This window comes from Giraffa tippelskirchi, chromosome 10 (genome assembly GCF_054371585.1).
Source record: "Giraffa tippelskirchi isolate mGirTip1 chromosome 10, T2T-mGirTip1v1.2.pri, whole genome shotgun sequence".
NCBI classification, from domain to species: domain Eukaryota; kingdom Metazoa; phylum Chordata; class Mammalia; order Artiodactyla; family Giraffidae; genus Giraffa; species Giraffa tippelskirchi.
Window position 1 is genome coordinate 94,941,203 of NC_137284.1, and position 26,679 is coordinate 94,967,881.

A 26,679-nucleotide genomic window follows, 5' to 3' on the forward strand; every position below is an offset into this window, starting at 1 on the left:
TGGTGATACCAAAGTCTGTGACCCCATCACTAATAGGGTTTTTGAGCTGAGGGAGAGATTATAAAGCAGTAAATAAGCCTAAAGGATTTAACCTCAGGGCTCCAGTTATCTGTTGTTGGTAAGACTTTGAAGGTGGTGTTTGACCTCTTAGGATCTCATCCAAGAAGTGTAAATACTTGGAATCCTTCATATAATTTAAGGATAAAGTGAGATAATGCCCAGAAAGTGCCGAGATTCCTCAGCCTAGCACAGTCAAGAACTGGTGAAGCTATACTTTCTGTTGCGTGCTTTAAAGAAACAACAGTTTTGTTTATTTGTACTGCCTTTCAAGTATTAGATTGGATTGCAAATCCGCCCACTTCCATACCCGTAAAAAGTCCCATATTCCCCGGTGCCACAAAGCACTACGCTCTTTACGACAGTGTACGACGCCGGGCCTGACAGGCGCGCACCACGCGGGCCAATCGTGCGGCGTCCGACCGATGACGTAGGCCGCGCTTGTGCATGCGCAGGGCGGGGAGACCTTGGGGAGGCGGCGGAGACGCGTAGCGGAGGTGAAACCCTTGGCAGGAAGGAAAGTGTAGCGGCAAGATGCAGAGCTGGAGTCGTGTGTACTGTTCCTTGGTCAAGGTGAGAGTCGACTGGGTGGGGTCGTGCTGAATCAGGCCCATAGAGGCCCACTGACGGGATCTGGGACGCGGCCTAAGTGTGGATGTGGGACAGACCGGCGGCCAGGCCGGGACCACCTGCGACTCCACCCCTGAACCCGCTCATCAGGGGCGGCGGCTTGGAGGCAGAAGCCTGGGCCGTGGAGAGGCTCCGCCGGTTGTGTGACTGCCAGCAGTCTCACAGTCCCTTCCCAAACCTGGGCCTGGAGCCTGGGGGTCCCGCATAGGCCCTTCGACCCTCGCGGAGAAAGTAGGAGTCACCCTTGCGCGTTGTAGTTGACTTTTTCCTAGTTCTAATTCCGGCCCTAGTGGCCTTTTGCAGTAGACAGCTAATCTTGGGCCACCGCTTGGAAGATTCAGACTGAGCCCTAACTCTTAGCCCCGGGAATTCCTCAAAGGTCCCTTTAGTGTTTGCAGCTTTAAGCGAGCTTGCATTGACTTCCCTCTTAGAGCTTGTATTTTTAATTGTAGCGCGTTATCAAGATAGTCTTCCCTTTTCATCAATGTACCGAATACCGCCAAATCGTATGTATTTGGGTTTGTGACTGAATACAGTATTGTCGGAGACCTTAAAAGTAATACAGAAGTTAGACTCCTTTGTTTCAAGATGAGTAGCCTGTGTTTTGCGAAGTTAATGTAACAAGCTAGAAGTTGTACGTTCAGTGAGAGATTTGGGACTAAAACTCAGCGCTGATCTCTACTCTGCTGTTCTTTGGTCCGCTGTTCTGACCTCAGGTGCAAGCCTTGCCTTGAAGTAGACAACGTTGGTAGATCAATGTGTAGGATTTTTCACTGCCTACTTTGATAGGAGCTATTTGCAATTGTTCCTTTGTGCCTCACTGTTCTTAGGAAAATAGTAGCCATCCATGTTTAGAGATTGTTGTGGAGATTATGATGCAGTTTGTAACACTAGTAGCTCTTGTATCTGAGTACATTACTTGGTGCATTTTCCTAAGACATCTTGTCTAATTTTCTGTTCCTTTTGTATGGTTCAGGTACATCTCCATAGATTGTACATGGTAGTTTTGATTTTAGGAAACAATAATTACATGTAAACGGATTATCATAATGTAGATTATTCAAGTACTTAAGCTGGAACTTTAAATGCTTTAGTTAATGACATTAAAATGATCTCTGGCCCCAAAAGTTAGCCATGCCTTCTGAAAATTTAATAAAACATAAGCACCATTTAATAACATGTTTTAGTTAGGTAAAAAAACATTTATAATAAAAAGTGTGGCAAGCTGATTGTTTTTACAAAAGCAGAAATTGTGTAACCTCCCTGTGACAGTGGAAGATACATTAGCAATCATTGCTGGATACATTTGCCTCATCGTTGATTTCATGGATCTCTAGTAGTTCTATGTTTTGAATTCATATTTTATATAATAGGATCATTTTCTTTCCTTTTTTCAGAAAGGCCATTTCAATCGAATATCTCATGGTCTGCAAGGAGTTTCTGTAGTGCCACTAAGAACTTATGCAGATCAACCAAGTAAGTACTTAGTAAAACAGGTTCTGCCCATATTTCCTGTATATTTAAATATAAAAGCAAGTGAATGTTAAGAGTAACTAATAGTAAAGTAATTAGCTGTAGAATTCATTTGTTCAAATGTTTGTTCACTTAAATGTTGTTTGTTCACTTAAGTGTTCTGTTGAACACCTAGTGTGTTCCAGGTGGTGAACAAGAAAAAGCCTTGCTGTTACAGAACTTGTAGTCTCATGGTAAAATACAAACAGTATACAAGAAACAGGGAAATAATTTGGGAAGTGATTGAAAATGAAATCTGGTAACTGAGGGTAAGGAGACTATTTTAGATAGTTTATCAGGCCTTTTCTATGCAAGGCCCTGAGTAAAGTGAGGGTATGAGAAGGTTATTTCAGACAGAGGGAACCAGCAATGAGAAGGGTCTGAGGTAAGAATTCAGTTGTGCAGTTTAAGGAATTGCAAGAAGGTTAGTGTGGCTAGAGTAGAGACCCATAGAGTGTAAAATCAGAGAGGGTAGGCAGAGATCAGATCATGGCAGATTTTGTAAGCCAGGCCAGGATTTTACTCCAAGTGTGAATGGAAATCTCTGAAGGGTGCTGGGCAAGGGGACTGATTTTCTGTTTCCATTTTAAAGTGGTGTACTTCTACTGCAAGGTGCATGGGTTCAGCCTCTGGGCTAGGAGCTAAGAGCCCACATATTGCGCAAAAAAAATAAAAAGTTAATTCTGTCCTCTGGTAAGACTGAGTGTGTTAGTTGCTTAACACTGTTTAGAATGATGAGACATTTCTTTCTGTGCTGAATGGAAATCTTAATGGGCTTATCAAAAGCGCATTTTAAAGGTTAGAAGAATGTACCCTGAAAGGAAGCTATAGATTATGAATACTTTCTTCTTTTATACTTTTCTGTATTTTTGAAGTTTCTATAAAGGATATGTACTTAAAAAAAAATTTAAAACAGGAAGTTCTTGGATTTATAATAAGATACTTTGGCTTCCCAGTACCAAGACTATTGATTTATTTGAAATCATGTTTTGACATTTTTTGGAATTTCTCATATAATCATAAGTAAAGTTGCATGTTGATGTCTTAAAGCTTCATTATAGAAACCATTACCCGAGGGGACTGTGACCATTGGTCTTCCTGCATTCCGTGAAATAATTTTATCCTGTATCCTTAAACTGTTGTCAGACTACTGTCATTGTGTATATTTTAGTCTTAGGAGAGAGGGTAGGAGGAGGATTCTGGTCACTAACGACCAACAGTGGGTGATTTACGCTTGCTTTGAAACAGGTCAAAATGTCCTTTAAAAAATACAGATTTGGTTTAGGAGAAAGTTCAACCCGTTATATCCCCTTTCCCTTTCAGTTTCACTGAGATATAATTGGTATACACTCTTTGTTTCTTTGTTAAATGGAAATTCTTAATTCAGCAGGGGATTTTCATTTCCAAAACATGCAAGTAAAGACTTTTCATGGCTCACTCTGCACCTTTGGTGTTACATATTCAACAAAGATTCATTTAGTACCTTCTATCTGCTAGGCAGTCCCTGAGCAGGAACTTATATTGTAATGTTATATAGACATAACTAAGCATTCATGTTGAGTAGATTATAAATCCCTTAGTACTCGTGTAGGTACTGTGTATAAAGTCTTTGGTTGGATGAAGTAACAAGCATTTTATATACGTCTACATATATTTATATTTGTCTGAGTTATTTATTTAATGGCTGACCTTTCTTCAAGAGTGCACACTTCTTTAGGGAAAGGACTGAATGTGACTGCTTATCACCAAAAATAGACAGTTGGTACTCAGTTCTTATTTACTGAATAAACCCTGGGATCATGTCTGTTTTAATTATGCTCCATCACAAGCATCCAATATGGTGCCTGGTACACAGTAAGTTTCCAGAAACAACAGTGATATTAACTGATGCAACAACAGTGATATTAACTGATGCATTGAGTGCTTACTCTGTCTCAAGCACAGTCTTTAATCCTTGTGCCTTTCCCACCAGTTATGTACTGCTGTTTTCTCCATTTATGAAATTGAGGAACTGAGTTTAGAGAGCTGAGCTAGGAAATCTGTCATTTCCCAGCTGTGTAGCTGGGAAAATTCTTCTGACTCTAGAACTTACACACTTTTAATCACTGATCTATTTGACCTGTCTCCTTAGATGAGTATTGGTTGACCAGCCTGAGGAGTTCGAGCTTATTATGATACAGTCCCCGTTACAGCATCTGGGTGATTTCTGAATATGGGCCAAGTTCATCGGGTTGTGTTATTATCAGTATGACCCATTTCATGACAGATACTTACAGCACTTAGTCACGTTTGTTACACTCATCTGTTCATTTCCTCATTCATTATTTCAACAGATATGAAGTCTCTGCTATGTCCTAGTTATTGTACTAGTTGCTGGGATACACTAGTGGATAAGACAGACAAGATGCAGCTTTATAGTTGGCAGGGGGAAGATAAACATCCAACAAATTATTACAGTTGTGATGAAGACTCCATTGATGGAGCATATAGCTATATATGATAGCTATGTATGGATTGAAACTGGTCACAATTATTTTCCTAAGGAAATTAATGTTGATATTTGAAAAGGGTTGTGGGAGCATGTGTGGAAGGAGGTGTTCCAGGTAGAAGAAATGGCATGTGGGAATATTTTGATGTGAGAAGTATAGTGCATTTGAGGAGATTGAAAGGGCCTGTGTGGACGAAATATGTTGATAGTTGAGAGTTGATGTTTCCAGGTTACAAAAGACGTTCTGTTTTAAAGGCTGTTGGAGGTCACTGAAGTGTTCTAAGCAGGGGCATAATATAATCATATTTGTTTTTAAAGCTCATTCTGGTTGCACATTTGGAGTTTTTATACTTTTTCTTTCTCTCTCATTATACTGTAAGAACCAGGGCTCTGTCATCTATTGGTAGCGCAATAGCTTAGAATAGTGTCTGTAATGTGAAGTGTATGCTGTCAGCGTTTGTTTTCCAGGTAGGTGGGGCAGAATGTATGTGGGTAGACCAACACAAGTCTGGGTGTAAGGTACCAGTAATTCATTATTGCCAAAGCATAAACCACATGATACTGGTGGATGAGCAGAATGTGATGGGAGATGAGGCTGGAGAAAGTTATTGAAGAGATTTGGATGTGTACTTAGGAACTTGAACTTTATCTAACAAGAAATAGGGAAACCACTGAGAAGCAAAAGAATAAGGTCTGAGTTGGGTTTTGTCAGGAAGTAATACCGTGGTAGTTATGTAGGGTATTGTGGAGGGTGGGGATGAGACTGGAGGCTGCAAGACCAAAGATGGGAGATGGATCTGAGAAGAGAAGAAACATTTGTTGAGTGCCCAGTAGGTAGCTGGCATCCTCCCAGGGTCTTGACATATTTTATCTCTGGCCTTTCAACCCTGAGATGTAGGTATCACTGTCACTATTATGCGTATGTTGCATCAAAGCCCAGGGAGATTAAATGATTTGCCCAAGAATTGAAGAGATGGTGGAGCTTATATTTGAACTCAGATTTGTTTTACTTCACCATTCTTTCTTCATTTACTGTGTTTCTCTTTCCTCATGGACCAGGAGGTTGTAGGGTTATGATCAGAAAGTAAAGTATTAAAATTCAAGAGTTTCTTTGAATCCGAGCAGTTTTGGGTGATGAAGGTATAGAATGTGACTATGGAAATAGGCTGAAGATTAAGGCTATTGATAAGTTTAAAACACAGGGACTTCCCCAGAGGTCCAGTGGGTAAGACTCCATCTTCCAATGGAGTCCTGGTCCGGGAGCTGAGGTGCCACGTGCTGTGGGTGTGGCCAAAAATTAAAAAATAAATACATTAAAAAAAGTCTCTCTCCCCACAACACACACCAAAACATGATAAACCTTATCATGTAGCTCTTATATTCATTTAGTGAATTTGGCAATTAATGATTACTGCCTTATGATATTTGTTCCTGTTCCTTAAAAAACAATTATTAATTGTTTTCTACAATTGATTAATCTACATTTTGATATGTACCTGTTTTCCCTAACTATACTGTGAGATTTCTGAAGATAGTGATGATTTCCTCATAGGGTAGGCATTCATGAAATTTGATTTCATTCTGATAATGAAGAATTTTTTGTCATTTTGGTTGGAATTCCTGATTGCCCTGGAGATTATGGGACCATCTGAGTGGTTTGAAAGGCATAATGGTACAGGAACATAGACTTCAGAATCTAAACAACTTGGCGTAAATGCTGGCTGGATCACTTACTAGTTGTGTAACCTTACGCAGGTTATTTAATTCTCCTCAGCCTTATTTTCTCCCTGTTAAATGGCAGTAATAGTTATGTAACGATGTCCTTAGCCTTAAATAAGACAACCAGAAGCATTTAGCTCTCTGCCTGGCATGTAGTAAATTATCCAAGTGGTAAATAATATTGCAGACTGACTTTTTAACACACGTTGTATCAGCAATTTGTTGATGATTATAATTGGTTTGTAACCCGACACCTTTATTTTACATGGTATCCTTAGTTTCTTCCTAATGGTGTAATGAGCAATATTTTGTAACTCCTAGAGCACTGTTGCCTGCTTTTTCTTTCCATTCATTTCATGGTATTGACTAGCGTGGTCACCTCTTATTGTACCCAGTATTTTTTTGTTTAAAGTATCAGCCTGATCGCCTCCCCTTGGTATGTCACTGCCACCTGAAATGCAGATTACTATCCAGTTGTCTCTTGCTGTTTTGGCTTTAGTCATCTTTCTCTTAGGCTATCAATTTGTATTTCCTTTTCTGTTTTTCTTTTTCACTTTTACAGGCTGAAGCTAGTTTTAAAATTTTCTGTCAAATGCTCTCTGAATTAATGTATTTTGTTTAACTACTTTTCCTTATCCTAATTTTTAAAACTATGTGTAGGAACCAAATTGAGAAATACTTTTTGACAAGGAGATGGTGAGTCAGAATCATGTGTTGTAACCCTTCACTTGCAAGCAGCCTTTGCTAAAGATGAATGCCAGCTGGCTTGTTTTTCCAGTATTTTATTGAAAAATTGCAAATATTTAGAAAAGTTGGAAAAATTTTACAGTGAATACCCATGGATTCTTCACATTTTTCTGTACTTACATTATCACATGTCTGTTCATTCATATACGTATCCATTCACTCATCTTACTTTTCTGATGCATTTCAAAGTAAATTGCAGCCATTGGTATACTTTACCTAAATAATGGCTTATTTTTAAATCTTTGCCCTGAATCCTATCCATATGATGACGTGCTACAGTCCATGGGGTCACAAAGAGTGGGAAACAACTGAGTGACCGAACTGAATGCCCTCCTGTACTTCAGCTGACAGATCTTTAGATGAAGATTTTTCTTCTTTCCTTTCATCTTTGTGCTTCTTAGCATGTTAGTGGACTTCTCATGGAATGGAACATGTAATATCTTCATTGCAAGCTGAACTGCTACTGCTGCTGCTAAGTCGCTTCAGTCGTGTCCGACTCTGTGCGACCCCATAGACGGCAGCCCACCAGGCTCTGCCATCCCTGGGATTCTCCAGGCAAGAATACTGGAGTGGGCTGCCATTTCCTTCTCCAGTGCATGAACAGGAAAAGTGAAAGTGAAGTCGCTCAGTCATGTCTGACTCTTAGCGACCCCATGGACTACAGCCTACTAGGCTCCTCCGTCCATGGGATTTTCCAGGCAAGAGTACTGGAGTGGGGTGCCATTGCCTTCTCCGGGAAGCTGAACAGTTTCTTGGTATTTTCTGTAGCTTTGAAAAAGACCTAAGATCACATAGTAAATTGGGAAAATACAAGTTTTTGACTTTTTTGTATTTGTTTATTCAATAAACCTGTATATTATAATTAAAAATACGTTAAAAATTTAGGCAAGAAACAAGTTTTTTAGCTTGCATTTAGATTACTGTGAAATTAAAAATTAGACCCAAACTAAGGGATGTTGGTTAGGTCCTCATTTGGTTCAAGATTTGAAAATAGAAATGTATTTTATAGAAATTTCTATTTGAAAATCAAAATGTATTTTATTATATACTTAATTCTGAACATAAATGAGTGAACTAAGCAGTATGGCCAAAAGCACAAATGGATCAGAATTGATACAATGCTTTTTATCGTGTGTTGGTCTAGCTATATTTTTTTCGTGTATTGAGTAACCAAATTATTACCAAGGATAATCAGTACTTTAATTTATTCAGTAGGGTGATTCTTATGATTTTGTGGATAACTGGGTTGGATAACCTATTACTTGTCCTGCAACATAGCTCCTGTGATTCTGTTGAGGTCAGCAAAAGTCTTTTAAAGGATATTCCACTCCCATCCTCTAGCGGGTATGTGTTTTGTGGGGAAGGGGATGATAAGAAATTAAAATTGCTGTCTTTGTAGATCAGAATATAGCTATTATATAGCAAATACTGTATACATTTGGGTACTGTGCTAAGCTATTTGCATATGTTATTTGTTCTATATTACAGCCTTGTGAGGTAGATTTTTTTGTGTGTGCTCCTTATTTTGCAGATGAGAAAACTGAAGGTGAAGCAGATTAAATTGTTCACCTAAGGTTAGATAGCTAGTAATTATGCAGCTTGATCATTGCTCTTGGAGGTAGTTGAAATTAAGGAACGGAGTAGTAGTAAGTAATAGACCACTGGAAGGAGAGACAAAAAGCCTAATTTTGTCTCTGCCACATGGCTGCTAGATGACCTTGGGCAAGTTTAATTGACCTGTCTGAAACTAGTGGGTTTTTTCTTTTTTAACCTAGTGTTTTTTTACCTGTGATATATATATATATATGCCATCTTTACCTTTCTCCTAGGAAGTTCTGAGAAAAACATATGTGAAAGTGTGTTAAAATTACTAAGTTTTAGAGTCACTGAGACTGTAAGGACAGTGGATGGGGGAAAGGGAGACTGTCTCTAACTCTTAATGGTTATTGTTGCTTTGCTGTTGTATTGAGAAGACTGGGAATAATTATTTTTAGATTTGTTTCATAATTATTATACTCCTAAGACTACTGGTCAAAGTTACTTTTCAGCTTCTTATCTTTATATGATAAATGTCCAGAATAGTTCATTGAGTGTTCTGTTTAGCCTATTAAACTATACAAAATTTATCATTATTCAAATAGTTCAGAATGTATTTGCTGAGTATTATAGGGAAGCAGAATTTTCCCCCTGTTATTTTAGAAGTTAAGTACCTTGAAAGGATATAATCGGTTTTAAATTTATTGAAAGAACTAAGGTATTATACGAAATTATCTTATTTAATCTAAACATCAGTCCTTTACGACAGTGTTATTGTTCCTATATGACAGAAAAATGAAGTCACTTAGTCACACAGCTAATAAAAGATAAGAGCTGAGATTTGAAGCCAGGTATGACAGATTGTGAAGCTCGGGCTCTTTCCTTCATATAGATATGTCACTAAATGTCTGTCCATTAACATTCAATAAAACTATGGAATTTAGCAGAGTCAGTGGATACAGTGGGTATAGAACTCAGTTATATTTTGATATACCATGATCAATAAATAGAAAACAAAATTTAAAAATCTGTGTCATTTTCAGTTATGTCAGAGAATGTCGGGTAATTCGGAATGAATAGTACTGTGTAGAAAATGCTGGTTATTTGCACCTTTTTGAAGTATAAAATGTAAGATTTTTTTTTAACTGTAGTGCTTTTGGTAAGTAATAAGCAATTTATTGTTTTGTATCAATTTGCTTTGATTGTAGTTGATGCTGATGTGACAGTAATTGGCTCTGGTCCTGGAGGATATGTTGCTGCTATTAAAGCTGCCCAGTTAGGCTTCAAGGTAAGGTTTAAGCTCAGATTAGGCATTGATTTCCTTTTTATTTGGGAAGGGTTGAGCACATTCACAAAATACTTTGCAGGTAATTAATAATGATAAATAATTTCCTAATTCTATAAATTATATTTAGATCTGAAACTTATGAAGAAAGAGTATTTATTCGGTTGTAGTGTTTTCGTGAAATGGAAAGTGGAGTCACTATCCCCTCCCCGCTGCACGCCACCCCCCCAGCCCCCCATACTTTTTGTTTTGTTTTGGCTTCTAATCGCACTCTGGGAATCCCAAGTGGCGCTAGTGGTAAAGAACCTGTGTGCCAATGCAGGAGACTTAAGAGATGCAGGTTCAATCCCTGGGTTAGGAGGATCCCCTGGAGGAGGGCATGGCAACCGCTCCAGTATTCTTGCCTGGAGAATCCCATGGACAGAGGAACCTGACAGGCTACCGTCTGTAGGGTCCCACAGAGTTGGATGTGACCGAAGTGGCTTAGCGTGTACACGCACACCGTTTGGAAGATAGAGTAATAGAGCTAAATAAAAACATGATTTGGTTTTTAAACAAATAGCTTTCAGAATGATTCACTTTTGTGTTAGTATTATGCAGATAATAAATTTTAAAAGAGTCTATATATTTCATTCTCACAAACACTTTCAGTAGCATGTTTTGTAGAAGAATTAAGACATACATTTGAAATTTTAGTGAACTGAAACATTGCAGGTTATGTGCAATAAATAATGTTTTCTTTGCTTATAGACAGTCTGTGTTGAGAAAAATGAAACACTCGGCGGAACATGCTTGAATGTTGGTTGTATTCCTTCTAAGGTGAGCATATGTTTTGTACAGTGCAGAAATTTTTTTCATTAGCTGCCAACTGGAGGGATATATTGAGATTAGAATGTTAAACCAATACAGTTATTAAAAAATAACCCAGAGATGATAAAAACACATTTTTTCCTTTGTAAAAACTTAGGTTACTGTCGTTATTCTGCCATACATTCCTGAAATAACTTCCTTGTCTCAGAATGTCTAGCCTTTGAGCTAGGCTCTGATGACAGAATCTGATTCCATTTTTTTGGCTTTTCCTCTACAGTGAAACAATTAATAGGCAGTAAATTCTTCTTTTAAGCCCTTTATGTATGAAAAATGACTGCCTTTTTAACCTGCCATTCTGAAGTTGTATACTTAATCCTTTGCTTTTAAAGAAAGTAAAGTTGTTTTTCATTCTTCTTTGTTGAACGGTTAAGTTGTTATTGTTTTTCTTACATTAAATATGTAAGAACGGAAACTGAATTGGTGTAGTCCTGTATGCTATTTTGTGTAGAGAATGTCATTTTGTAAGTGGTTTTTGCATGTATATAGTTTGTGAAATTTGATAATTTAGTCTTTTTATTTCCTTTAGGCTTTATTGAATAACTCTCACTTTTACCATTTGGCCCATGGAAAAGATTTTGCATCTAGGGGAATTGAAAGTATGTATACCTTTCATATTTAGCAATATCATCACTTGGCTCTTTTGGCTAAGGAGGACTTGTGTCTAATGACAGTGTAATATATGGTTAGCGAGGGAAGAGTGAGACAGATCTTAACAATGTGAGATTTATTTAAAAAGGCTTAAATCCATATTTCTACTATGGCATCTTCTGTTCCTTTGCTAACGCATGTGTGAGTGTGTGTGTGTGAGAGAGACAGAGTGTGTGTGTATGAAGACTCAGTTTTTGTTTCCTTAAAACTTAGAGATCACTAAGAGACCACTAGGGGGGCGCTGGATTCCTTAGTACAATGGACAAATAGTGGTGAAGGAAGGAAGGTCTACTTGAGTTGTTGGTAGTGAAAAGAGATGAAAGGAGAGGGGGAAGGATGTGGCATAGTGGAATTGGACATTTCATAGTTTTAATTTGCTATGTCCTATCTCCTATCATTCTTTTTGGACTGTTTTCATTTTGTCCTTTTTCTCCAATTATTGTTGTTTACAGATACATCCAGGAGAATAGTCCTAGGAAAGGTCAAAACACACCTTGTGATGGGGGGAGGCTAATTTGATTTTTATTTCTTTGTAGTAGGTTTCTGAAAGCTTGGGCTGTAGTATAGGCAGACAGGTATAGGAGTGATGTATATACATTAAAGCAAATATTTTAAACTAGATGAAAAGTAGAATCGAAGTTTACTTTCCGTACCTACTAAGGAAAGAAGAGACGGGGTTAATCAGAGATGTGCATTGTAGGCAAAGCTTCATGTTCTGGCACTGTGACCTTAAGTAGATCACATCTCTTAGGGCCTTTGTTTCCTCATCTCTAATATATGTATTGGTTGCATGAGCTGATTTCTGACATACTCTTCTTGCTTCTGAAGTTCTTTTGGAATTTGAGTTTCTTTATTTTCTTATATTGTTGCTTCAGAGTTTTCTTGTGAATTAAATGACTGAGTAAAATCTAGTTGATTAAACTCTTATATATTAAACTATATTTGAAGTTTTCAAATGTGATTTTTTAGTAGCTTTTGTTTCATGAAATTTAGCATTTTCTTTGGTTTAAAATTTCCAGTGATGTTTTACTTTGTCATTTTTACTTAAGTCTCTTCCAGACATGCAATTGTCAGAAAGTGTTTAAAGAATGTATTACCATAGTGGAATGTAATGGTTTATTTTGGACTTAATTTTTCCTGAAGGTGAACTTTTTACATTGTGTGATGTGTTCTGTTATTGTGATAGGATGCTCTTGGCCTTTTGCCAGCTATGATTATTATATCAGTTATTAGATTTCAAAATTTTAATACAGCCTTTTATACAGTTTTATATGCATTTAGGCTGCAATTTTTCAGACCTTGATTAGTGAAAAATATCACTTGTTGCTTCAGGAATTTAGCTATGGACTAAAGATTTATTTAACGAATTACAGTGTCTGAAGTTCGTTTGAATTTAGAGAAGATGATGGAGCAGAAGAGTAATGCAGTAAAAGCTTTAACGGGTGGAATTGCCCACTTATTCAAACAGAATAAGGTTAGTGCGTTTTATGTTCAGATTTTTTCATTATTTTATATACACGATAAACATTGCTTTATGTTGACAGTGATGCTGTTAGAAATTGGCTGCTGGAGGATATTTAATTTGAAACAATATGTTAGCCTAAAATAGATTTCCCCGATGCATGTAACAAAATTTTTGCTGCTCCATATGTAGCATTACCAAGCAAGGAAGTGTTTTGTATTGGATAAATTATTTAATAGTTTTTTCTTACAAATCATATTTGTTTACCAAAAAAATAATTTTTAAACTTTGTGAATTTTTAAACATTATTTTATAAAGGTTGTTCATGTAAATGGATATGGAAAGATAACTGGGAAAAATCAGGTCACCGCCACGAAAGCTGATGGCAGCACTCAGGTTATCGATACAAAGAACATTCTTATAGCCACAGGTTCAGAAGTCACTCCTTTTCCTGGAATTACGGTATTTACATGTTTTACAACTATACAGCCTTTCTGCTTAAATATATTTTATGTTCTTTATGAACTTCGAATGAGATATACCTGACTGAAGTACTGTATGTCGACAGTCATTCAGCTTTGGGAATTTGCCTGTCTTTATTCTGCAGTGATCTTGACCAGAAATGGAACACTTTAGATGATGATATATTTGAATTCAATATGAGGTTAACGTTGACCATTCTATTTTGAGATGCTACATGATAACCTTTTAAGTGAGCCATTTTTAATGGGTTTTGATAAAATTAAGTCTATGGATAAAAGTCATAAATAGCTCAAAGCAAATAAATTACTTAGTATTTTTAGGGATTAAGATCACAGTTTATAAATCAGTAGGTTTTTTTGAGTAATTTTGATTATCTCTCTTTTTTTCTTTTAAATTGCAGATTGATGAAGATACAGTAGTGTCATCTACAGGTGCTTTGTCTTTAAAAAAAGTTCCAGAAAAATTGGTTGTCATCGGTGCAGGGGTAATAGGTGTAGAATTGGTGAGTGATGTTTTTTCTGTCCCTTATTACTTCCGTGGAGTTGGAAAGTACTTAGCGTTCCTCTTATTGTTTGTATAACATCACAGGCAGATTAGCGTTGAGTTTTGTTTAAATATTGTCTAGTAATAGTTTTCAAGATAATCTGTTTATGTCATCGTTACTCATTAGAACATTCTGTTTTGGTTTGAAATCTGCTTCCCTGTATCTTCCAGCTTTCCTATTCCCTAGAATTGGACTGATTTTTAAAGATCTACCAGCCTTTCAGATATTTAAATCTTCCAGCCCTTCAGCATTCTGAGTGAATTGCATTTCAGATAAAGACGTGACTTACATGATGTGGTTCTTCCTTGCATCTCCATCCTCATTTTGATCCCTCTAACTCAAGTTTTAGAAATGGCAAATTACTTGGCGTTCTCTGAATACTGTGCTGTCTCATACCTTTTGCCTATCTTGTTCTCCCTTCTTGTCCATCTGGCAACTTTTATGTTTGTCCAGTGACCTCTTCTTTCTGTTTTAGGAGTCTTTTCCCAGGGCCATTTTACCTCTCCTTCTAAAATCACAAATCCAGACATTTTATTCTCTAACCATAAACTCCTTTCCTCTTACTCAGAGAGCCTATCTAGCTGAAGAATAGCTGAGTTTATCATGTTTTCTAGTCCCTAGGTTCCTCTGTGTTTTTGCTCTGTGCCCTTATCCCATCTTGGCTGCTTTCCCAAGCAGCTTAGATTCCATAGTGCGTCACTAACGACTTCCTTACAAGTGTTCTTGAGTCCCTTGCCTTGCTGTTCTGTCATATCTGCTTGGCAAAACTCTATCCTGGTTGAATTCAACTTCCTTTTTTTATGCTACACCCAGGGTATTGACTACACCAGGAGAAAGACACACACCCTCAACCCGATGCCCTAGATTTGAAAATATTTTTACCCATTGTTATACTTGTTCTCTTAACTTTCTTTGCTATATCTGTGTACATGGTTTTTTCCCTGAGACTCAGCCTTTCACCTGTGCTTGGTAGTGTACTGTCTCCTGCCTTCTTGGTGACTTTGTTTTGTGATTTTTGTTTTTGTATTTTTTTTAGCCTTTAGCCGCTCCTATTTTTGCTTCCTTCTCATTTACATTTAAACCTGCTTCTCTGAGGGCACCTGTGTGCATTCACACATGCTAAGATGCCTTTGTACTCGAAGACACAGACTTTGTACACAAACATAAGCCTTTTCTTGATCCTGTGTCCTCTTTAAGTTCCTGATTTCCCTCTCACCTTCTCTCCATAGCCAAACTTCTTGGACAAGATGCCCACACTCTTGTTTCATCAGCTCTCACTTAACCTCTTCATCCATGGCTTCTTGTGCCATCAGATTGCTCTTGACGGAGCATGTATGGATTTATTGCTCAATCCAGTGGACTATTTTCTTCACTGCTTTTTTGGTAGCAAACAGCATTGTTGATTTTCTTGCCTTTGAAACTTTTCCCTTACCCTCTCTGCAAACAGCACTCTGGATTTTCCATCTACCCTTTGGGCTGATTTTATTTCTTCCTGTTCTCAGCCTACCCTTTAATTGTTACTATTGCTCTAGATTCTATCTTAAGGTTCTCTCCTAGATTTTTTTGTCTTTTCAGAGAATATTCTGTTCACTCTTAACCTCAATTACCTGAAGACTCGTCAGTTCAGTTCAGTCCCTCAGTCGTGTCGGACTCTTTGTGACCCCATGAATCGCAGCACGCCAGACCTCTCTGTCCATCACCAACTCCTGGAGTTTACCCAAACCCATGTCCATCGAGTCGGTGATGCCATCCAGCCATCTCATCCTCTGTCGTCCCCTTCTCATGCTCCCAATCCTTCCCAGCATCAGGGTCTTTTCCAATGAGTCAACGCTTCGCATGAGTTGGCCAAAGTATTGGAGTTTCAGCTTCAACATCACTCCTTCCAATGAACACCCAGGACTGATCTCCTTTAGGATGGACTGGTTGGATCTCCTTGCAGTCCAAGGGACTCTTGAGTCTTCTCCAACACCACAGTTCAAAAGCATCAATTCTTAGGCGCTCAGCTTTCTTTATATAAATATGTGCAGTTAATCCTTTCGCCTTGCCTCTGAGCTTTTGTATGTGAATGCTTACAGTATCTTCATTTGTAGGTCTCACAGGCACTCAGTGAATGTGTAACTTAACCTGTCTTTCCCTCCTTCACTTACCAAAATACAAAACAAAACCTGTTTATTTTCTAACATTTTCCACCTCAGTGAGTGGTACTGCCATCTATCTAGAGGCCTAAACAAGACATTTGGGAACTGTAAGTGACCTCTCCCATTTCTTTGTGCCCCATATTAAGTCAGTCTGTGGTGATACTACCAGTTAGGTAACTCATGAGTATATCCTCTGTTAGGATAAGTACAAACTCTTAAATATTGTTTGGTGCTGGCTCAAGTCTCCAACCTCATTTCTAAGCCCTCTCCCTCTCAAACTATGATCAGATATTGAGATAGCAGTTCCTGAACAAGCTGCATTTTGTATTTTATCTGTAGTCAGGCCTTCCTTCTGTTTGAAACATTTCATCCCTCTGTGAGTTTCTGCGCTTTCTGAGCCCTTCCCTGCTTACCGTGGATGTCCTTAGGTACTCTTGCTGAGTGTTCCATTGCACCCTGTCCTTGTTCTAGCATTTATCTTACTTTCTTGATACTACTTGTTCACTTGTCTCTCTTTCATTAAATCATAAGCTCCGTGAGGCTAGAGATGCCGTCTGTTTCATTTACTGTGTGTCTTTAGCATCTGGCATAGTGGTTGATATATAATAAGTACTCATATATTAGCTTTTGTTATTATTGCTTAATAAACTTTTGTTGGTATAATAAATATCTTTCAAATGTCAGCTAAGAAGTTACCTTTTTAGTGGAGACTTCTGTTTAAGAAAACTCTGGTCCTTCCTTCTTTGAGTCTAGTATAATTTGTCTACATGTTTTCATCATCTACTGATAATAGTGTATATTGCATTTATTTATGTCTCTCTTCTTTATAGGATCATAAGCTCCTGAAAGGCAGAGACTGAGTTTTAGTTACATTTAAATCTCCATTGCTTTTCTTAATGACTTTTACTTAGGTTTTTTAGATAACAGATCCATTATTTCATCATCATCCTTTTGATCCAGTCCAGTCTGTCATTTTTAAATGATGTTCCAAACTAAGCAAAATAGTCCGGGTTTTGGAGAGAATGTCTTTTAGTATTCTGATATGCATACTATACTTCGTGTAACCCTTTAAGATCAGTTTTTTTGTTGTTTGTTCATTTGTTTTTAGCACGTATTGAGCTTGTGGGCAGATGAAAACCTCACATCTTTTGCTTGAGCAATTCTAATTTTTTTTTAAAACCTAAATAAAGGACTTTGAACCTTATCCTTGCTTTTAATTTAATATTGTTCTCTTGCACTCATTATTTCCAGCCTAGTTCTTTGTCTTGATTCTGTCATTTTTACACTTAACTGTTCTTTCTTGCTTTGTCTTGTTTATAAGTTGGAGAAGTATGTTAACTAAGGCGTGTGGTCCATCATCTGATCTTATCTGAAATTGGTTAATCAAGCATTCTCTAGTGTTATTCAGGTTGTCAATGCAAAATATTAAAAACATCGGATACTGCAATCTATTTTTTTTTTAGTTTTACAAAGCTTTTAATTAAAATTTTTTTTTTTGGCCACACCACACAGCATGTGGATTCTTAAGATACCTGATCAGGGATCAGACTCACGCCGCCTTCCATGGAAGAGCAAGAATCTTGGATGACTGCTAGGGAGGTCCCTGATACTACAGTCTTTTACCAGTTACGAACATAACTGGTTACCTTTCCAATATCAAAATATACTGCATTAACCAGCCCAGAAGAACTTTCAGAAATAAAATTTGGGTAGTTTACATGACCTGTTTGAAACACTTGTGGTAGTGTCTAATGGTTGTCAAACCGGCTATTTAAAAATCTCTACTTTCTAGTATTTAACAGGGATTGACCTCTGTTCCACACTTCAGAATCTATTCTTTTTCAGTTTTTATTTATTTTTGTTTAAAAAATTTTTTATATTGGGGTATAGTTGATTAACAGTGTTATGTTATTTTCAGGTGTACAGCAGTGATTCAGTTATCGCATATACATGTATCTTTTCTTTTTCAAGTTCTTTTCCCATTTAGGTGGTTACATAATATTGAGCAGAGTTCCCTGTGCTATATAGACCATCCTTGTTGGTTATCCATTTTGTTTTGTTTAAAAACATTTTTTAAAATTAGTTACTTTATTTTAAGTGGAGGATAACTACTTTACAATATTGTGATGGTTTTTGCCATACATCAACTTGAATTGACCACAGGTATATATGTGTGCTGGCCCGGCCCCCCCTTTCCCCCACCCCACCCTGCCCTATCCCACTGGGTTGTCCCAGAGCACTGGCTTTTGGTGCCCTGCTTTATGCGTCGAACTTGTACTGGTTATCTGTTTCACGTATGGCAGTGTACATATTTCAATGCTATTCTCTCAAATTATCCCACCCTCACCTCTCATTGAGTTCAAAAAGTCTGTTCTTTATATCTGTGTCTCCTTTGATGCCCTGCATGTAGGATCATCGGTACTGTCTTTCTAAATTCCATATATATGCATTCATATACAGTATTTGTCTTTCTCTTTCTAACTTATTCACTGGTTATCCATTATAAATACAGCAGTGTGTACATATCAGCCCCAAACTTCATAACTATCCCTCTTGCCCACCCTTCCACTCTGGTAATGTAATCAAACCCCACTGGCCTTCAAAGCCAGATTCTTTGGGAACTCCTCCCATTCCCATCCCCCAGGCTGGAAAGGTGTACATGGGGCTCAGAACTTATTCCTGTGGGATAACTTCCATGGTATAATTGTCCTCAGATTGGTGAGTTGCCCACCCAACTGGTTTGTGATTTGAGTTTATCGCAGTTGTGCCTCTCCTCTGGTTCCTTGTGGCTTCTTCTTTATCTTTGGATGTAGGCTGTCATTTTGGAAGGTTCCAGAGTTTGTTTTTTTTCTGTCAGTGGTTGTTTAGCAGTTAGATGTGTTTTTGTAAGGAGTGAACTCATATCCTACTCCACCATCTTGAGCTAATCTCCAGGAATGTTCTTTTTTAGAATCTATTCTTTCCCACCTCTGACAGTGCTCTTAGGCTAATTAAGTTCCCAGAGTTCACTGACTGACCCTCTGTTACCTGAACTCTGTGATCTAATTTATTCGATTTGGGAGTTAATTCATCCAAAACAATTAGTAGTTCTTATTTTGGGCTTCACTTCTTTAATGATATTTCTTCTTTTCACACCGCATTGAAAATTGTTCTCACTGATGGATAAAACAAACAAACAAAAAGGAATCATATAGCTTTACTTCCTTTTGTTAATTAGCATAATAATAGCCCAAGACCATGATTCTGTTTCCTCCATCTCTGCACTTTTGCATTAGATTTTTTGCAAGCTTCAAGTCATTTAAACATCTTGACACAATGTTTTAGGTGTCTGTTACTGTATTAAAATAATGTTTACATGTCATTTAAAAAATTTAGGTTTATGGAGAACTTACTGTGTCGACATACATATCTCTCTACTTTCTCATAAAGATTATTCATATGATTTATTTTTTACAGTTCATTTTCTTTCTTCCATTACAGTGAAATGTAGTGCTTTCAAATCAGATTTAAAATTGAATTTTAGCTTTGTCTCTTAATGATGTTATGTCTTTGTTAAATTCATTACCCTCTCTGAACTAATTGATCCATCATAAAAATGAGGATAAGAATAATTGCCTTATAAGATTTTGTTGAGATTTAATAAGGTTAATACATTTAAAACACCTAGTGCCTTGCATTTAATAAGCTCTAAATAAATGGTAGATATTACTGGAGTTTTCCTATATAAGGATTTTGAAATCAGCTTTCCTAAAGAATAGGGCACTTGTCTAGCTATGCTCACTATTTTCTCAAAATGCTGCTGCTTCTTATCATTTCTACTCTTAACTGTTTCTTACTATTCTGATTTAGATTCAGAGGAGTGATTCCTTTTTTTGTAGTGAGATATAACTTATATATCCTGTAGTTCACCCATTTAAAGTATACAATTCAGTGATTTTTAGTGTATTTACAAAGTTATGCATCTGTCATCAGTATCTAATTCCAGAACATTTTCATCACCCCAGAAAGAAGTGAAAGTTGCTCAGTCGTTTCCGACTTGTTGTGATTCCATGGACTGTAGTCCGCCAGGCTTCTCTGTCTGTGGAATTCTCCAGGCAAGAATACTGGAGTGGGTTGCCATTCCCTTCTCCAGGGGATCTTCCTGACCCAGGGATTGAACCTGGGTCTCCCACACTGCAGGCAGATGCTTTACCATCTGAACCATCAGTCATTCTGTATTTCTCCGTTTTCCCAGTCCTTGGAAAACACTAATCCGCTTCTTATGTCTATGGATTTGCCTATTCTGAACATTTCATGTAAATGGAATTCGTGCAATATGGCATTTTGTGTCTGGCTTATTTCAGTTAGCATAATGTTCTCAACATTCAGGTACACTTTATTTCACTTTATGGCCAAATAATTTTCCATTCAATGAATTTTAAAAATGTGCTGTATCCATTCTTTAGTTTATGAACATTTGGGTTGTTTCCACTTCAGAACTAACATGAATAATGCTGCTATGAACATTTTTGTACAAGTTTTTGTGTGGACATCTGTTTTCATTTCTCTTGAGTATATGCTGCTACTGCTAAGTCGCTTCAGTCGTGTCCGACTCTGTGCGACCCCATAGACAGCAGCCCACCAGGCTCCCCTGTCCCTGGGATTCTCCAGGCAAGAATACTGGAGTGGGTTGCCATTGCCTTCTCCAAATGAGTATATACCTAGGAATAATTCTGTGTTTAACCTTTCAAGGAACTCTGTTCTCCAAAAGGGCGGCATCATTTTATAACTCCCTCCCCAAGCACTGTAAGTTTCAGTTGTTCCATTTGCTCACCAGTAGTTGGTGGTGTGTTTTTTTTTTTTTTTTTTGCGTCTTTCTAATGGGTGTGCAGTAGTATCTCATTGTGGTTTTAATTTGCATTTCTCTAGTGTTGCAGTGTTGAGTATATTTTTATGTGCTTTTTGCCATCTCTATATCCTTGAAGTGCCTGTTTAAATGTTTTGTATGTTTTTTCTTTGGTCCATCTGTTTTGTTACTGAGTTTTGAGAGTTCTTTATAGAATCTTTATCAAATAGTTTTTTTGTAAACATTTCTTTATCAAATAGTTTTGCAAATATTTTTTTTTATCAAGTAGTTGTTTTGCAAACATTTATCAAATAGTTGTTTTGGGAACATTTCTTCCTAGCCTGTGGTTTCTCTTTTTTGTGTTCATAATACTGTCTTGTAAAGAGAAGTTTTTAATTTTGATGAAGTCTCATTTACTTTTTTCTTTTATGGATTGTGCTTTGGTGTTATAGCTAAGAAATCTTTGCCTACCTCAATGTCACAATGATTCTCTCCTGTTTTCTTCTAAAAGTTTTACAGTCTTGGATTTTACATTTAGGTCCATAATTTGGAGTTATTTTTTGTATATGCTTGTTATTGAATTTTTAGTGTCACTGTATTGCCTCTAGTTAACTCAGTTCTCACCCCCAAAATTCATGAAATTGTAAAAATAAATCCATGAACTTAATTTAGTTGATAAGAAAGTCTTAAAATGAATTTTCAATTATTAGGTGATTTTAATGTAAGTTCTTGCAAAGGATATATTCATAGCTTTTCATAGTTTATTTAATGCTGTAAAATAATCTTCATATTGCCAATTTGACATATAAGTATTCACAAGTTATAATTGTTAAAATAAAATTTAAAATTATATTTAAAATTTAAATTATAATTTGAATGAAAAAAGTAAGCATTTATCTTGAGAAAATAAAATATGAAGCTAGATTAATATTTTGCAAGCATCAGTAATTAGCAAAAAGAGGTTACTTCTTTCCCCTCAAAGCCTTCCTTTTCACAGTCTTTCCTTTTTCTGAAGCAGTTATCAGTATATTTCATTCTTTCCCCAAGTCTTTGTGCAGTTGTTGCTCCCCATGAGGGCTTCCCCTTGACCACATTATTTAAAATTGCAGACCTTCTCATTGCAGTAGCCCTGGTTCTACTTCAGCTTTATTTTTCTCATTACACTTTACTATCCTCTGCATAAATTCTACTTACTTGTCTTCTCTGTCACAATTTAAGGTCTCTGAAGGCAGAGGTTTGTTCACTGACGTATACCTGCCATCTAAAATGGTGCCTAGCATATAGTAGGTGTTCAGTAAATGCTGAATGAATAAATGTATGAAGTTATACACGTTTGTCACAGTGTTAACTTTAAACCTCAGAGTTTCTAATAGGAACATAGTAACCTAGGAAAATACCTTACAATAAACTGTTTAAGATGATTTTTTAAACATTTGTTATCAAAGCCTTTATTTTCATGATTATTGTTTTTTTATTTGCATGATTATTGTTTGCAGGGCTCAGTTTGGCAAAGGCTTGGTGCAGATGTGACAGCAGTTGAGTTTTTGGGTCATGTTGGTGGTGTTGGAATTGATATGGAGATATCTAAAAACTTTCAACGTATCCTTCAAAAACAAGGATTTAAATTTAAATTAAACACAAAAGTTACTGGTGCTACTAAGAAATCAGATGGAAAAATTGATGTTTTGTAAGTATGCTACATTTGTTTTTGATATGGTATCCTGTGTTTCTTTAAGAAAAACATTTAGTTTTAAGAATCAGATTTTTTTTTCAACTTAATACCACTTTATTGTGTAGTGTAGCTCAGTATTGCTTATCCAGTCAACCCACTGAAATTCATGATTGCGTTGATGATAGAAAAATTAATCCAATGTTCTCATTTGTAATGTACTTTTTCATAGTATACATTCAGAAAAATTTAAACTCTCAACATTCAGTAAAATCATTTTTAGACAGATGCATGGGGAAATCAGTAAGATTATTGATTAGATTGCTTACTATGTGCCTGATACTCTACTTATTCAACACTGAAGCAACTTGCCTAATGTCTCATAGCTGGTGGGGGCAGAAGCACTACTTGAGCTTGGATCTATGTTCTTAAACCATGTTAATACAGCCTTTTGCTGTGAGGTTCAGATGATAGACCTTTAGAGGATATGCACATTTTTCATTGCCTGACCCTGTTTATGTTTTATTTATGATAAAATAGACTGTCAGAAGTGTCATTAATACTTGAGTAATGTCTGGTCTTAAGTTTCCAATATCTGTCAGATATTCATGTAGATGTGTTTTACAATTACCTAGTATTGAGGCTGCTTCTGGTGGTAAAGCTGAAGTTATCACTTGCGATGTACTGCTGGTTTGCATTGGCCGACGACCCTTTACTCAGAATTTGGGACTAGAAGAGCTTGGAATTGAGCTGGATCCTAGAGGTAGAATTCCAGTGAATACCAGATTCCAAACTAAAATTCCAAAGTAAGTTTCATACCTACCTACATTTTCAATAATTTTAGATAAACATGTGTCATGCTTTAAAAATGCATTGAGTTGGGGAGGAATAGTAAAATTATCACCTGTAAAAGAAAAATAATTAATTGAATTTTTCATTACCCAAAGTGTAGAACTTGAACTTGGAAGAGCTGTATTTATTTTTCAGTGATTTACTAACTGGAAACTCATAGTTTTTGACTCTGACATAACAGAAGATGAGAGTCTCTGATTTCAGAAGTTCACGGTTTCTTTTGGTCTCTGTGGCAGTATCTATGCAATTGGTGATGTGGTTGCTGGTCCAATGCTGGCTCACAAAGCAGAGGATGAAGGCATTATCTGTATTGAAGGGATGGCTGGTGGCGCTGTACACATTGACTACAACTGTGTACCATCGGTGATTTACACACACCCTGAAGTTGCTTGGGTTGGCAAATCAGAAGAGCAGTTGAAAGAAGAGGTAATTCTCTATGAGGGTGGCTTTACTCTAACGTGTGATTTGACTTAATGACAATGGTGGTTAAGAACCCTTTCATTATTGCATTAATGCATTTTAATAACTATGTAGAACATTATAGGTAAGTTTGAATAATTTTTTACTTTATTAGTATCATAAAGGAGAGTATTTGCTTGCCTATATTTAAAAATTAGTAATTCTAGAGGTCTTATATTTGGCTTTGAAGTATATCCAGGTGGGCTGACACTTGTATTTACTTGTGTTTGTTTCCAAAATATTTTTCTGTGATAAACCTTTTGGTCTTTCCTTTTTATGCTTTGTGAAGAATTGCCTTTTGGGGATTTAGTTCTGATAAATGGTAGATGATTTCAGCAAATGGAAATGAATTTTTTGAGAATTTATGTAAGCTCTCAATTTCTGTCTCTCACAGGGTATTGAATACAAAGTTGGGAAATTCCCATTTGCTGCTAACAGCAGAGCTAAGACAAACGCTGACACAGATGGCATGGTGAAGATTCTTGGGCAGAAATCAACAGACAGAGTATTGGGAGCACATATTCTAGGACCAGTGAGTATTGTAAAGCCAGAAATCCCATTAGGATTTCTGGAAAGCATTGCTATTTAGTACATTAATTTAAAACCACCTAGTGGTTACATTCTGAGGTTATTATTTACTAGCAGAAGTTTGAACATAGCCTCTTTGTGCATTGTTTCTAGCACTGACAGTCTTGCCTATCATATCATCTGTATTCTGTGCTGCGACTAAGATATCCCTTTAAAACACACACCAGGCCACTTGCCTGCTTAAAACTCTCTGGTGGTCCTTTCCACTTCAAGACTTACACCCAAGGCTCCACTGAATTTTGGTCCTGACTGTCTTTCTGACATCATCTCTTTCCACTCATTCTCTTTGCTCATTAATTCCCTGTCTCATGGGCCTTCTCTCAGTTTTTTTCTTTCTTTGTATTTTTTTGATAGGTAAGAAGCAGATTTATTTAGAGAGAAACATACTCCACAGAGTGTAGGCCATCTCAGAAAGTGAGAGCACCTTCTTGCAATTTCTTAATAGGCCAAAACTTGTTCCCATTTTAAAGCCTTCATGCCTATAGACCCTTTGTTTAGAATCCTGTGTCTCCAGATCTTTGTATGACTGGCTTATTTAGCTTGGTTCAAATGTTACCTTCTAAGAGAAGCCTTTCCTACCACTGCATTTAAGTATGCCCTCCCCTAGGTATCTGATGTGTCAATGATGATAATAGAACATTTGAGTGCTTACTCTGTAACAGTTTTTCCTAAATACATGCATTAACTTGAGTTTTCAGGACTCTGTGCGGTAGGTGGTGTTTATCCCATTTTTGAGGTGAGTAAATGGAATGAAGCACGGAATCAGTGAGTAATTGAGGTAGTAAGTGGTAGGATTTGAATCCAGGCCATTTCTCTTGAGAAGAGCTGTGTCCAAGCTCTTCTGTGCTACTTTTTCTGTTGGGATTTTTCCAACTGGAGGCAGTTAACTATTCTAATCTCTCCTATTAGATGGTAGTTGTTTTGCCATAGAAACAGAATTACTCCTTGATTTATTATTTTAAAGGGTGCCGGTGAAATGATAAATGAAGCTGCGCTTGCATTGGAATATGGAGCATCCTGTGAAGATATAGCTAGAGTCTGTCATGCACATCCGGTAACAACACACACAATTAATGGCTACCTAAATTTTCTTCTGACCCACAATACTTGGTTTTTAATTCTAAATTTCTTCCCTTTCAGACCTTATCAGAAGCTTTTAGAGAAGCAAACTTGGCTGCATCATTTGGCAAATCAATCAACTTTTAAACTAGAAGATTATATTTTTCTGAAATTTCCTGGGGACTTTTGTAGAGGTCACATTTCTCAACAGGAAATGCTCACAGCTGCAAAAATTTCTAGGACTGAATTATGAAACTTTTGGAAGGTATTTAATAGGTTTGGCCAGAATTGAATAGTCTCTTTATCTATATTTTAAATAAATTTAATATTATTTCACTGCATTAATATCTGCAGAAAAAAGCTACTTCTAGTAGCTTCCTGGAAAATTTTCTTAAACCCATATTTTCATGCTGTTTATGAAGGGTTCAGCATCACTGAATTTATGTTAAGTAGCTTTTACCTCTGATACAGGATTTACTTACATGGATGCAGCTGGAGTATGGTATGTGAACAGCTCTGTTTGAACCAAGGTGATCAGGTTATTTGAAACTTGGTTTTCACATTGGAAACAGTCATTAGAATAAGTTGGAAACATATATAAACTGATGTAAATAAAAAATGATGATCTCAGTTATTTTAATCCCCAGTGTCTTGGTGGTTAGAGGTAAAATTTGTGTTTAGATTTTTAAGGTTCTGTTGAGGTCTAAAGTAAAGTTATACAGTTAACCAAAGTAAGGCACTGTATATACAAAAATCAAATATCAGTTGGAGAAGCAATGTATTATAGTGGAAAATGAAGACATGGAAATAAATATGTCTTAAATATTCATTTACTGGTTATTCTGAGTGTATGTCAAGATGGTCCTAGTTTTTTTTTGACTACCTCTAGTGTATATTCTGCTTTGTTACTCTTTATTATTGCTTTTATAGACCGGGATGTATCTTTTCTTTCCACATTGTAGGACAATACTAAGGTATTTAAAAGGTCATTATCCTTTCATCTGTTTTAGCAATACCTACTAAATGCTAAGCATTTATTTTTGGAGAAACAATGTAAGGGAATCTTTAATTGGCTTTCTTTTCCTAAGTGGATTTCCAGTTTATCCTG

The 26,679-nt window shown here is 36.8% G+C and overlaps 1 protein-coding gene across 4 annotated transcripts; it reads left to right on the forward strand.

Annotated features, from left to right (window-relative positions):
- Positions 1-504: 504 nt before the first annotated feature.
- Positions 505-26,400, forward strand: DLD (dihydrolipoamide dehydrogenase). Of its 4 annotated transcripts, none has more exons than XM_081535989.1 (14): positions 505-630; positions 2,085-2,163; positions 9,898-9,977; positions 10,725-10,793; positions 11,371-11,440; positions 12,866-12,966; positions 13,273-13,416; positions 13,838-13,939; positions 22,441-22,631; positions 23,249-23,419; positions 23,702-23,925; positions 24,296-24,456; positions 25,477-25,566; positions 25,653-26,400. In XM_081535989.1, the coding sequence occupies exons 1-14, from the start codon at positions 592-594 to the stop codon at positions 25,716-25,718; spliced, it is 1,587 nt and encodes a 528-aa protein (XP_081392115.1). In that variant the 5' UTR covers positions 505-591; the 3' UTR covers positions 25,719-26,400. The 4 variants fall into 4 exon arrangements, with proteins under 4 accessions (XP_081392115.1, XP_081392116.1, XP_081392118.1 ...); XM_081535990.1 differs by having other exon boundaries at positions 23,702-23,891; positions 24,319-24,456; XM_081535992.1 differs by lacking the exon at positions 13,273-13,416 and having other exon boundaries at positions 23,702-23,891; positions 24,319-24,456.
- Positions 26,401-26,679: the final 279 nt, after the last annotated feature.

Coding starts and splice junctions, on each gene's coding strand:
- DLD (XM_081535989.1), top strand. CDS start 592: ATGCAGAGCTGGAGTCGTGTGTACTGTTCCTTGGTCAAG. Junction 11,441..12,865: donor TGCATCTAGGGGAATTGAAA/GTATGTATACCT, acceptor AACGAATTACAG/TGTCTGAAGTTCGTTTGAAT. Junction 22,632..23,248: donor GATGGAAAAATTGATGTTTT/GTAAGTATGCTA, acceptor ACAATTACCTAG/TATTGAGGCTGCTTCTGGTG.